General features: G+C 37.2%; 1 protein-coding gene across 1 annotated transcript in view; it reads right to left on the reverse strand.

The window, feature by feature from the left end:
- Positions 1-1440: 1440 nt before the first annotated feature.
- The window catches only part of PLCL2 (phospholipase C like 2), a 100903-nt gene continuing 88406 nt past the window's right edge, over positions 1441-13937 (reverse strand). The window contains exons 6-7 of the mRNA XM_032108526.1: positions 11275-11384; positions 1441-2710 (exon numbers count right to left, since the gene is read on the reverse strand). Coding sequence (XP_031964417.1) covers positions 2531-2710; positions 11275-11384 — 290 coding nt within the window. The 3' untranslated portion in view covers positions 1441-2530. The remainder of the gene's footprint in view (positions 2711-11274; positions 11385-13937) is intronic.

Genomic DNA, 13937 nt, shown 5'->3' on the forward strand with positions numbered 1-13937 from the left:
CTGCTTGACTCAGCTCATTTTAAGAATTTATGGTACATACAGATTTGGACCGAGCATGAATAATGCACAAAAGTGACCTCCATTTTAAGGAATCAGCACTAAAATCAGATCCTAACAAATTTAAAGGGTCAGTTAACTAAATACATGTATATTAACTTTTTAAAAAGGTATATTACCTATCTATATTACTCAAAAAAATATTATCTTCCTTTTTAACAAGGTAGAACAGGATCAGCTATTACATATATTGTAAGAATTGAACATGCAAAATCTCTCAGCCCTTGTCTATGTGATAACCATTTTTCACTTACTATTTTTTGCCTTAAACAAAGGAAAAACCATCAAACTGTGTCAAACCCTTTCAACGTTCCCTCACCTCTGTTCAGGTTGCAATGTGCTAAACAGAAATGCATAAATGCTAAGAATACCCAAGCCATCAGTTCTGATTACCTAGTTGGAGGAAGAGACGCTACAGAAATGCTTCATTTGTGATATAAATTATGTCATTCTGTAAATGCCATGCAAACAGTGGTGGGGCAGGACTGCAAAAGGAGCCTCACTGGTTTTTAGGCCTCTCTGAAGCATAATGCGAATGGTGATGACATTTTTCCACAGCCTACATCTTTCAATTAGGACTAAAGTCAGAAACAAAATTCCAACAGCCTAGGTTTGGGGATTTCTGATAAACTGACCTTGCATATTTATGGTGCAGATGGATCTTGATCTAATGCAGTTATTTTGCAGTAGATAAATCCAAATCTAAATCACATTTACATGTGATAGATTTGGCCCTGGAAGACTAATTTCACAGTGGCTCAGAATACAGTTAGCAATGTGAACTTCAAGTTGCTTCCCATCAGCTTCAGTTTCCATCAGAAGACTTTCAGCTGCCAACACAGAAAAGGGCTCCCTAAAAAGCAACATTTGCAGGTGTGTACCACAGGTCAAATGCTTCATTTTGTACTACACTGAATAGAACTCACTCCTGGGAAGATCATAACATTAAGGCATAGGCAGTCTGTAACTAGACATTGAAAGGGCTTAGCATCTTCTAAAACTGCTCCTAACCCATACAGTTTGACATTTAAAAGTGCAGGCTCAAGATGTGACATTTTCTATGCAAACAAACTGTTTTCACCCCACCCCATCCCCCTTTTAATTTTACAATGACTAGAAAATAAATGAAGCCCCTAATAATTCAATGAAGTGCAAGTGTAACAATGTTCTTGTTCAGAGCTCTATAGACTATTACAGGATGTTATACATATGTAGACATTCATTACACTATCAGTGCAGAAAGAGCATCTTGAACTGGTTAAAAAAAAAATCCATGTAGAATATATGTCTTGAAGACCTCTAATTAAAACAATGCTTTTTAACAACCATCACCATCTTCCCCTTTTCCCCCACAACTGAAGAAAAAGTGCATTTTGATCTCTGTAGGATTTCACTTGTTTTTCTTCAAATTTATTAGCTTCTGTAATTATATAGTCCATTTTATTGTTAAATCAGAAACAGGAAGAGAACACTCTAGGTTGGTATAGTCATTTTACAATGAGCATATCAGCTACAATACCTTTACCTAACGTAGTCAGAAAACCAAAACAGAATCAGAACAGCAATTGATTTATTTTTTGACAAACTTGCTTATTGAGATATCACCTATTCTGTAAGGAAGAAAATACTGAAAAAATAAAAAAGTTAAAATTTAGTTAAAAGATTTACTTGTTTGGGAGCAATTTCATAAAATTCTTTTTAATATGAGCACTTCACTTCACAAAATGAAAAACTATTTACATCATTTTGCTTGCGGTTTGGTCACATTATCTATACACATTTGCACAAGATCTTAGGCAAAATAGGTATGTATCTTCTTCTGACATAGGCTATCAGATTGATTGCACATTATCCTTTTACATAATGGCTCTCCTATAGTGCACTGAAGTCAGTGATCACTGTCTAATTACATTCTCATTTTAATTTATGGCTCAACAATAAAATCAATACCACTTCAAACCCAAATATCCGAGCGGCTGAATTACATATAGTGTGAAACATGTGGATTCCACTTTTTTAGACCTGATTTTTAAAAGAATAATTTATCTCACTAGCACAATTAACAAACTGTGCAAAGAAAGAAACAACTTTTGCATCAAACTGGTTTGAAAATCAAGGCATCTTGCCAAATTCTGTCAACTGATTTCCTGCTAGTTACATCTCATTTAAAAAATGTTCATTTCCTGATGGCACTACAATGAACTTTTCAGCACGCGATTACTGAATTACAGTATCCTTTACATATATATGCTATGTTTAGGCCAATAATGTAATTTCCATGTTACACAATATCATTGCCTTCACAAGCAGAGTTGCTACATACATTCACAGTTTCAATAGATTGTAATTAGCTTCTCCAGTTGTGCTTTAAAAGTTCCAAATATTTTCCAACAGTAAGTGCAAAGCAAATGTCCTATGCAGCTACAATTGGTCACAGAGTTATAAACTCCAAAATTAGGAGAGGAGCCTTCTCTCATTCTCCGTTTTCATCGCCTGCTTTTTCAGGTATGACCTCCAGACTTCGACGAGGCTTTGAGATTTCTGCATTTTCAGTGCCTGGCTTATTAAGTCCACATGAAAGAGTGGCATAATGGATTTGCTTCAGATTCTCCAGTGCTTCATTTTTAGCATATTTGAGAAGATCAGCTTGTCCCTGTAAGGAAAAAAACGCAGTTAGAATACATATTTGATAACAGCATTCTCCTTTTCTTTTACCCTTCTGCTTATTTCAGATTAAAAGTATAGTTGTCCTGCTCAAAAAAACCCCATCTAAAAAAACAAAAGAAAGACAAAAGCCAAAACCAAACCAACCAATCAAACAAACAAACAAAATCCCCCCAAAAACCAAAACAAAACTCAAATATGGATTTTTCTGATATTAGAAAGAATCAAGCTCTTTGCTGTCTCTGAAGCCGATTGGCAGCATCAGCAATGGGGTATGGGTAATTTCTGCCTAACAGTTTTCAAGAAAGTAATGTGTGCTGTATTTTTAATCCATGGGGACTATAAATGTTTCTGCATAATGAAAATTGTAACAATTGATTTTAATACTTCAGGGAACTATTTAAAGCTTTCCTGGTTTTTTGGTTCTTAGGGATATTTTTTTTCTTAGCAATGTGATTCATTCAATAGTAGGATGGTAAAGGATCAGTGCTTGTCAATGCATGGAATATGAAAATACAGGCTGACGAGCAACATATAAAAAGGACAGTGATGACAAAGACTTCACAGGGCTGTCTGCAGTTCAGCACTATTGCTATCCCTCTTTAGAATTATAGAATAATTTAGGTTGAAAAAGCCCTTTAAGATCAAGTCCAGCCATTAACCTAACAGTGCCAAGTCCACCACTAAACCACGTCCTTAAGAGCCACATCACTCTTCCTCTTCATAGCAATTAAGTTATAAGCAAAGCTGTAAGAGAAATTGTCCCAGGCTTAGGTGATTTGGCTCTTGTTCTACAGTCCTCCATCTCTTTGTATTGATTAAAGCCTTCTAACAGCATCAGCTCTCACTGGCAGACTGTGGACAGCCTTCCCTGCAGCTGGTATCTGCCTACCCTGCCCACTTGCAGGGAATGAGCAAAGCCATAGCACATGGGGAACATGTCTGTCTTACTGGTGGGCACAGAAAAGTTCAAAAACAAGAGGAGAAAGTCTGCAAGGGCCAAAGTGATTGTGCTGTGCCCACACTCCTGAGGGAGAGCTGCTCCACAGCTCACAGGAAAATACCCCTGAAGGGGAGAAATACACACACACAAAAAGTCCAGGTACTGTAGCTCCTTGAGACAGCCAGTAGCAGTGTCCAATAAGGTATGAACACTGACTGCACCTTCTCCTGTCATGTCTATCCATCCCGGGTACATTCTTTCTCCTAACAGACACGTCTCTTGAAGACATGCTAGTGTATCTTTCAAAGATATGCTGCTTCTCCTCTGACAAATAAGGTTCAAGTGCATCTTTATGTCTTGATTTTTAAAATACAGGAGGAGAGATAGAATAGCAGTCAGACAGAAACGTGTGCACTTCATGGTGTGATACTTCTGATGCTTCTTTAGCAACTCAAAACATAAATACTATCCAATGAAGTAAGCACACTTATGTATTTGAGACACACAGATTGAAAACAAATATTACTTTCTTCAAAGAAATAATGTCCCCCCTCTGCTTACCCAAGACCATAATAGCCACAGTCTTTTTTTCTGATAACTAGAGAGGAAAAAAATCTAGAATGCCATCAATCACAGCACAAGCTTCAGTAATATTTTCTTCTAAAGAAAACCAAAGAAAAAAAGATTTTTTTTTAAATTGCATACTTCTTTCCAAACTAACAAACAACTAAAAGCTAATTTAAAACACTCCAGCACAATAAATGAGTCATATCTGGAGTGCATCTGTTTCAAGCCCAAGTTCTATTTTACATGGATTAGTAGAATATAGTTCTGGAATTTTAATCAAGTTGTTTATTATAGGCAGAGCTGCTAGCAAACAGTCTATTAATAAGGTTGCCCAAAACCTCTCAGTTAAAAAAACACCCCTGCTCTCAGTTACTTATATGCTTGCCAAACTTTAACTACTTAAGCTGATACTTTCTATGCAGGATTCTTGCCATTGGCAGGTTTGGCAGACTTCATTATTATTTCTGTTTAATATTATTCTTTAACCTTATCCATATGGTTCATTCAGTTCTGAGAACAAAGATGGGGAAATGCCATCCGAAGTTCGTTAACAATCTTCTATAGTTCCTTCCCTACTCTCACTTGGGGTAGGGACTTGTAATTCAAATGACTACAGGGTAGTAAATCCAAGTTATGAGCTTTTAATAAACAAAAATCAGATTTTGAATGTGGTTACTACAATCACTCAGGATTCCACTCCTGATCATCCTTCATCTCTTGACAGCTCCAGCAATGTGGCAAGACAATGTGTATTTCATTCCCACAGAATAATGAATGTGTGTTAGGAAAAAAGTTGTTTTTTTCCTGGATGGCTTCTCCAAGCCACCAACATTGGGTTGCCAATGCAGGCAGACAAAAAGCCAGACTAGAGGAGAGGAAGGAAGAGCCTGAGACAGAGACTCTGGAGAAGAGTTGGATGGGGAAAAGGAGGGTGCAAGAGTGATCTCTGGGACTGACCTGGCAAGAAGCGTAGGACTGCAGAAAGGGAAGCTGGACTGCACTATACAAAGCAGATACTAGATCTTACTGCAAGAGGAGATTGTGAAACACAAACACAGTGCAACAACACTGAATTTGGATCTGACAGGTGAGCAGAGAAAGGGGAAGATTAAGGCAACATTTGGGGTTGGAATACAGAAAGAAAAGAGATTGATAAAATTCACCATATTGAAAGAAGCCTGAAAATTACAGACAAGTAGAAGGACTAACAACTAAAAAACACAGTGAATTGATTGGTAATGAGAATAAAAGCTGGTGAGAGAAAAACAAACAAAAACACTGAGCAGGGAGAAGGCTGCTGAATGCAATGAATTGGGTAAGGTAATGAGAAAATGAAAATTAACGCTCATTGGGAAGGATCTCTAGAGGTGGCAAGGAGGAAGAAGAGACTATTAGGCACCAAGTGGGAACAGAACAGTGGATGTAGGAAAGTGGAGAACAAGGAATCAGGGGTTAGCAGGAATGGCTGGTTTTCAGCAGGGAACTGTGAGTGCCTGGACAATTCTGATCAGGGAAGATGAACTTCGAAGACAAAAGAGGATCAGGGCTGGATTATTGCAGACAAGGTGTTCAGACCAGGGTGAAATAGAAAAATGTATCAGTGCATGTTACTCTCTTCTCCAATGCTCAGAATTTATTTCTGAATGCCATTGAACTCAGAAAAATGTTTGTGAAACCTTGTTGTCATTATCTGCTGGTATGTCCTGATCTCAAGATAAAACAAGAGCCAACCACTGCTACCAAATATGTCATGAGCTCAAGTGAGAGAGCTCTGCACAATTGATATGAAGTGCTTAGTTCTGTTGATATACCACCATGAACACATATGCTGGGGAAATAAAACAGCATGCACCTCAAAAATTCAAGTTGAAGTCACAATGAACACTGTTGAAAAGTAATAAAATGGATCTGAAAGGCAGAAAATTTAAAAAGTCATCCAGATCTGGAAAAAGACTGCCATCACACACACTCAATTAAACAAAGTCTTTCCTTCTAGTTAGGTATCAAATGTCTCTTCTCCAAGGGCTCTCAAGATTCAGTTTCAATTCTTTATGCCTCCTGATTCTCACAGTAGGTGTCATTGACTTAAAAGGTAAGTTAATAGCAAAGTCAGTTGACTGCAAGCTGGAACATGGGAATCTCTCGGATCTATGGACTACTCAGGAGTCTTTCACCTTCTCAGCAGACCCAAATGACTGTAGCAATTTGCTCTGATAAAATGCACATTGTAAAGTCAATACAAGAAACTTACAAAGAGCTCAAACTTTAGGGCAAGCAGATTTATCTTAAGGGAGTGCCAAAAAACCCATGTTCCAAGAAACAAAGCAGAGAGCTCAATGCTGGGATCTGAAGCAGTTGCAGAAGCAAACCAGTGTGTTTCTTTCTGTGTGGAAGGGCTGTCTTCACCAGGCTCTCATCTCAGATTAAGTTGAAACGTAAATTAATTTAGTCCTTAGTGTTGTCTGGCAAGCACACCAAAAACTTGAATTTACTTCCAGCGCTGCAGTTAACAGGCAGCTTGTGGTAATTCCCAACTCGGAGCAGGATGGATCTAGGCCTTGCAGAGTATTGGGAGAGTGCTCTCCTCACAGCAGCACACAGCAACTGCTGCTCCCTTTCCTTCACCATGGTTAAAATTCACTTACAGAACTGAGCCCTACGTAACTTGAATATTTCATATTTACAGGCTTCAGAAAAAGTTGTTTTCTAGGCAGGCATGAAAAAAGACCTTAAAGAAGATCAAAGAACAAAACTGATATTCATTCAGAAGCTTTTAGTAAACAGCAACAATAAAGAATACGGATTAATTTGAAAGCCCAATTCAGTACCCTTTATACCTCTCTGGCCCAATACGCCCATGTCATCTAGTCTGATTTATTTTTTCTTAAATCATTCTTCAAAACATTCTGTTTGTTCTGAAACTTTTGGCTAAGAGGTAGTGTTTTTATATCATAGCTTCTTAACAGTAACTAAAACCAAACCCAAAATGGTTCCTATCAGTTCTTGTACATGCAAAATGAGTTACCATTTCAGAGTCAGTTGGATATAGGATCAACTAGAATGTCTCAGCACAGCTACCTTCATGAGCTGTTATGTATTCACTCATGATTTTTCATTAACTGGTTCTTCACTAGGTGTGTTAACCTGAAAGTAAAACTGTACAGATGACATTTGAAATAACAGCATGAGCACCCTTCCCCCCAAAAAAATCCCAAGAAACTCTATCATTAATGACTGATCTTTAGCTCAGGATCTGGAACCCAAAGCTCCTATCAGGAAATATAAGAAGCCAGTATCCCTTTCTCAAAGTGCTCCTCAGAGTACAATAGAACATTGCTTCGAGCAACTTGGTCGAGTGGGAGGTGTCCCTGCCAACGGCAGAAGGGTTGAAACTGGATGATCTTTAAGGTTCTTTCCAACCTCAGCCATTCTATTATTCCATGACACACTACAATGTTCTGTGCCAGCTGACGTGTTCTGAGTGCAGTTTTGGAATCGGGACATAAAGGCCTTAACTTCCTAACTTCTAAATAAGGGTTTAATTAGGAGCCAGAATCCCATCAGTCCAGCAACATCAAGAGAGTAGTAGCTTCAGATATTTAAATTGAACTACAGGACTAGGCAGCAACTATCAGAGGCTTTATGAATGTTCCATGGCTGCTAGAATTCACTTGGAGATTTGGTTGGAAAAGTTCAGATTGTATTTTAAAAAGTAAGAAGCTGCAGTCCTGTAAGTGCTTTGAATGTTCCATTTATAAATACATTTTTGAAAATACTGTAGGTGCAGAACCAATGCTATTACAGAGATAACAGATGCCTTGCATGGACTGCGTGCCTTGCAAGAGAAAGTAATTTACATCGTCTAAAGTGACATGTCTAAAAGTACATAGCCAACAAGGAACATATAACAAACGCTGAAGTAAGGAGTCCCATCTTCATTCCAAGTACTTCCATTGAAGTCTCCCTTTGTGTTTAGAACAGCTCTTCATTGCCAAGACTAATTTACAGATGCTGTTATGTTCCTCCTACGGGCATCTCAAATTCTGAGCCTTATAGATGGCTTTTCTCAAAGTTTTTCTATGCCAGACAAGTCCATAAATTTTTACAATAGGTTGTAGGAGTCTGCAACAGCAGTGAGTGATTTTCTTTCTTCAGCAGCGTACTTTTGGCAGAAAATGTGATTATTTATGTTTAGAGAATATGAATTCTATCAGCCCGAGTAGTAACAATAAATAAATTACTAGCAAATAACTGTCTATTTGAAAGAGATGAATATTCAATCTCTAAATCAGGCAACAGACCAAATTTACTTTAAGTGATGTTCTGAAGTTAAATATCTCTGTGTATATATATGGGGTGAGTAAGAATGGGCATTTGTGCACATACACATACACAAATTGGATGGAAGCATTTCAGCTGAATTCAAACATACTGTACTGATAATAAATTTGGCCACATGGCTTCAAATTAAGAAAAATTAAATCCTTTAAAACAGTAACTGTAATGCATGTGCATGCAAAACACATATAGATATTTAATAACTACGTCAGATGTTCTAAAAAAAGTTTCCCTAGAATTAAGTTGTCAATTTTGTTATTTTATCAAACTTTCCATTGCATCAACTGTAGTGAAAATGTCCCAATTGAAAGAGAACGATCAATATGTACCTCGAGGGTAAAATGCAGCTTAATTGGTTTGGAAAATACATTAGCCACACCATGTGAGCATTGCATGAGTCCTCTGGGTGGGAGCTGAGGGTGGCACTCATGCAGGATTATTTAGTAATGCTGTTCAGAGCCACACAATAATTCCTATATCATAGCCAAGAGTCCACATATTTACTGTGTATTTCCACATGGATTTTTGTACTATTTCAGAAGGAAGTTAATTTGAAGAAGGCAGGGAATTCATCAGATAAAAGAAATTCACAAGGTGGTTCAGATTGTTGCTCTTCTGCTCAACTTCTACTCAAAAAAATGTGGACGTTCACTTTTCATCCCTGTTCTCTCCTAGTTTTTTGAGAATTGGAAACATGGAAATGGAAAAACAGATTGAAATTATGATTGTAGATCTTTTTCTCCAGACAGGAAGAGTAGTGTCTTAGAAATTGTTTAACTTCTGCTTAATTATATGACACAAGAGTATGGTTGCAGCCCACAGTTAAAGAGTGAAAAACCTCAGTGTGTCAGTTCAAACAAATCTCAGCCTTTAACTTGCTGTACCTCTAAACATGAGCAACAGCACTTAGCAGATGCCTATCTGAATTGCAGTACCTGTAAACAACTATTAAGATGTAACAACATACCAGAACTTTCTGTAACACTCCTGTTAAGGTTTCAACACCAGGCTGATTAAAATCTCACCAATTTTTTTAACTAAAGTATTAATTATGGGACAAATTCTATCTTCCTAAAGAAAGAATCTTAATCTCTGAGTAGAAGAAAACCACCAAGTCAATGTTGAAGAGATTTTCTCAATCATTTCTTCAAAAGGAAGGCCTTTAACTTCATAATTATGTTAATCCTAAGGACATGCACACAAGCCCTTCAGTGCTCCTTGGAGCCAGACCTACCATGTGGCTTCTCCGATTCCTGGCTAACGCAGAAATCACGACTTCACATTTCAGTCACTCACCAACTGCAAACCTCCCCCCCACCAACCCTTATGTTCAGAATGTAAAGCAGAGATGAAGCAAAGGTACTGCTGTTTCAGGCAGCATTAAAATAGATTTGCCTATTCAAGCCGGTATCTGACACCTTTGACAGAAAAGAAGGAATAAGAATTTATTTCTTTGACATTTTGCCCCAAACCCACTGAACTGACTCTTCTCTATCCCCTCAGAAGCACAGGACTGATACATGACACATCCCATACACTGTGTTCAGGAAACTCTGTTCTGATACAGGAAATGTGATATTCTGGTCCTTTACCTATAAACAGAACCTGCATGCATATTTTTAGAATGCATTAACTGTACATGCTGTAGCAAATTTCACCACTTTTTGATTCTCCTCGGCATTGGATTTGTGCAGTATAACACAAGAGGGATTGGTGCACCAAGTGACACCATGAAAAGCTTAACAGTTCAAGCCAACAGGGAAAGCTGGAGAAATACATATGCATTACTGCTTTTCCACCATAGTTCTGTGTAAGAAGAGGCGGTACGGAATGGTATTTTCAAGAAGAACTAAAAATAAAAACCACAAGGAAGAAAATAATTTTCTTTATAATTAAATCAGACTTTATAGTTTAATGTAGTGAAGAAGTATTTGATTGAGTGGGAGAGAAGAACTCATTAGTGGATGTAACACAAAATTTGAATAATTTGGGCTAGAAGTATAGTGTCAAGAGAATAAATTAAGGGAAGCAGTTTTGCTGTCTCTATAAATTTTGATATACTCTGCTGAGATAAAAGACCACCAATAGGAAACCTGAACTGTTCTAGTTTCCTGAGGGTCTCTGGCTGAAAGCTTTTCTTATACTTCACCATTTACTCTTTTGTCAAAATATAAGCAAACGTGCTCAACAAAATGTAAAGAGTCTCCAGCTCATACATTCAATTTATTCCAGCTTGGATTATGAACATAATTGCTTCCACCATTAATCACCATTCATCACTGACTGCAGTAGTAACAGCTTCGCTTTTGTTTTTCAGTAACTGCATTAACCTTAACACTTACTCCCTTTCAAATCACAAAACAGGGTTTAAACAACACCATAGCTTCCTTCCAGCCCGACCCACTTGCAGAAGTCAAGACTCATTGTTTCAGTCAGGTATTAAAGATTACCAAGGATCCCTAATGTTAGAAGATTACAAGAAGAAAATGTTAGACAAACTAAATGAAGTAAGCTTCCATAACACCACAAGAGAGTAACAAGTCACGTTGAGAGTCTGCTGTGTTTCAGGTTATATAAGCTAAAATGACTATGATTATAGAAGTGAATAAATCCAGTTGAACTGTGACACAGAGTAATGACCAGTAACAATATTAGAATGACCGTTTTGAACAGAAATATACAGTAACCAAAGGAAGACACATTACCTTTAAAATTGTAATGTTCCACGTAAAACTTTCTACTGATTTTTGCAGTTTTCTTTCTTTTAGGCCTTCTCTTGCTCCTATATTGTGCAGGTTTTCATGAAACTCCATTGCTGTGGAGAATAAAAGAGGGAGGAATATAGTATCTATTTTAGTGCATTTTTGTGATCACAGAGATAGCAACTTGAAACTAACATGGCAAAAAGACAATGAAAAAGCTTCAAAAATTTTATTCTTCAAGCACAAATCCATCTGATGTAGTAAGATGGAATGTTATACAACATGCCAATATATACAAATCTCTCTAAGCCAAAATCCACTGAAGCACCTGTTAGGTCATTGTTATACAAAGATGGAGCCCAGCAAGTATTTCCTACAGAAATATAATCTGTAAGCACAACTGAATTTGTTGTACCACACGTAAAAACCTCTTTGTAATTGCTATAGGATGGAAGCAGTAATTTCATTAACTACTCTAGCCAAATAAATTTACTTTGTGCCTTGCTCTTTTATGCATTTACATCACAGTTGTCCAGCTTACAGCTTATATGGTGGCGTCTGCCCAGAAAATAAACACTTTACCTTATCCCTGAGAAGTAAAGGAACACCTGTGAAGGAGGAATGCCAAGTGAACTTGCCAAGGACATTTTACCACACCATGTAAACTACTGTGTCCACAAAACCCATATCCAACAAACTCCAAATCAAAACATTTTGGTAGAATTCAGATTACCTTAATCTAAGCACTGAGCGGACCAACCAAAGTTTTGGTTTTTACCCAGCACACTGCACGGATAGCAGAACCATAATTTGCTTTCCATGCTGCTGTTACAAGCCATATAAAAATAAACTTTAAACAGTTTCCTTCACACAGGAGAAGTAAAATGTCCTTCTATGGGTACACACAATAACCTAGCATGGATTACAGCTACTCTCCTATGAAAGTCATACTTCAGTTGTGCTCTCAGGATCTCCATCTCTAATAACATACAGGGTATTTTGAAGTCAAAAGTTGGCAAGTGGTTGTGACTTACACCTATGAACATAAAACCAAGTTATAGTTAAAGTACAAATTATAATTTTAACTATGTTGGTTGAGGTCTTCTATTTGCCCAGTGAGTGTGCATGCCTCAAAATTTACATGTACTTAATTACCATGAATAAGCATACAAACCTGGGTTGGCTGTCAATCTGAGACAAGACTGACTTTTAAGGACATTATAAGTATCTCTTCTTCATAATCTCTCTATCCCACACTCATGTCTCATTAAAAGAAAGAGAGATGACTGAATGTTTTCATTGTACATTCCCTTAGCTTACTCCCACATATGCACACACACATTTTTAAAAGTATTCACAGATTCATTTGAAAGGCAAAATTGTTCTTTCTACCTTTTCTTACTATTTTAAATTTTGCTACAAGAAAAATAAATGGCAAATATTTTCCCTGAATTAACATACTGTATCATTTTTATTTCAATCACTTCTCTATAGCTCTGACTCTGCAGTCTCAAATAAAATGTTCATACTATATTTCCCCAAAACAGATTTCTAAACAGGTGAGACATTAAAGTTCATTAACCCATCATTGTTTCCAAGTATCCACTTTTTGTTAACATCAACTAAAATAATAAACTCCCAATATGATTATGGAAAGATTATACACAGATCCATACTTAAAATATTACATTTGTGGAGCCATCATGACAGTACAGATTTTCTGATCTGTACAATGAATTCTGAGACATACTGGTAAACTTTTGGAGTTCTGTACCTCATTTCCATCTTTACAATTACTGCTTTTTAAGTCAGTGGACACCAGCAATCAATCATAACTTGAACTAAAGCCACTCAGAGAGATATAATAATCATGCTGAGGGTCTGCATATTAAACGTGAAATCAGTACTTTGTAGATTTCAGATTATTCTGATGTACATGAAGTCCCTGATATCACAGAGACTATGGTGACCATGTATTTTGCCAGCCAGAAAACCTCCTTTTTTGTTCACTAACAACCTTCGGTGGTGATGCTCTTCCTTGTCTACACTCATGCTACAATACATTTGTGTTCTGCCAAAGCCATTCCACCCCAGCTAAGTACACTTGGCAGTTGGCAGGATCATCTCATCACCCTTCTTCAGAAAATGAAACAGTCAAATCATCCTACCAGGGCACACACCTGTAAACCCTCAGCTAACAGGGGCAGCCTGCTTAAACAGCACTAATCACCCCCCTATCCTCAACATCTCTCACACACTGGCCAACTCCTCATCATCATGCTACACTAAATCTATGCTACTGTAAGCCTAAACATACAAGCAGGGACAAGTAGATTTGAATTCTATTTCTGCTTCCATTACTAGCTCTTGCCTGATTAACTGAAATTAATTATTTCATCTCTTTGTCTCAGTGTTTCCTTCTGCTGAAAGGAATTAATTGTATTCACTACACAATATATGGAAAACTAAATTTTAGAGCATGAATGCAGCACAGCATTTAACTGTTGATTATGTCTCTCTTGGTATTCCTCTTATATGTTCCCACTTGGTTTTCTTGCACTTTGCCTTGGAACTATTTAATGCATCAACTATGACAAAGGAATAACACAAGTGTTAAATTCCAAAATTAAAATTCTTCCAAGATAACAGAAAAAAAAAAAAGAGGA

This window comes from Corvus moneduloides, chromosome 1, assembly GCF_009650955.1.
Source record: "Corvus moneduloides isolate bCorMon1 chromosome 1, bCorMon1.pri, whole genome shotgun sequence".
NCBI lineage: Eukaryota > Metazoa > Chordata > Aves > Passeriformes > Corvidae > Corvus > Corvus moneduloides.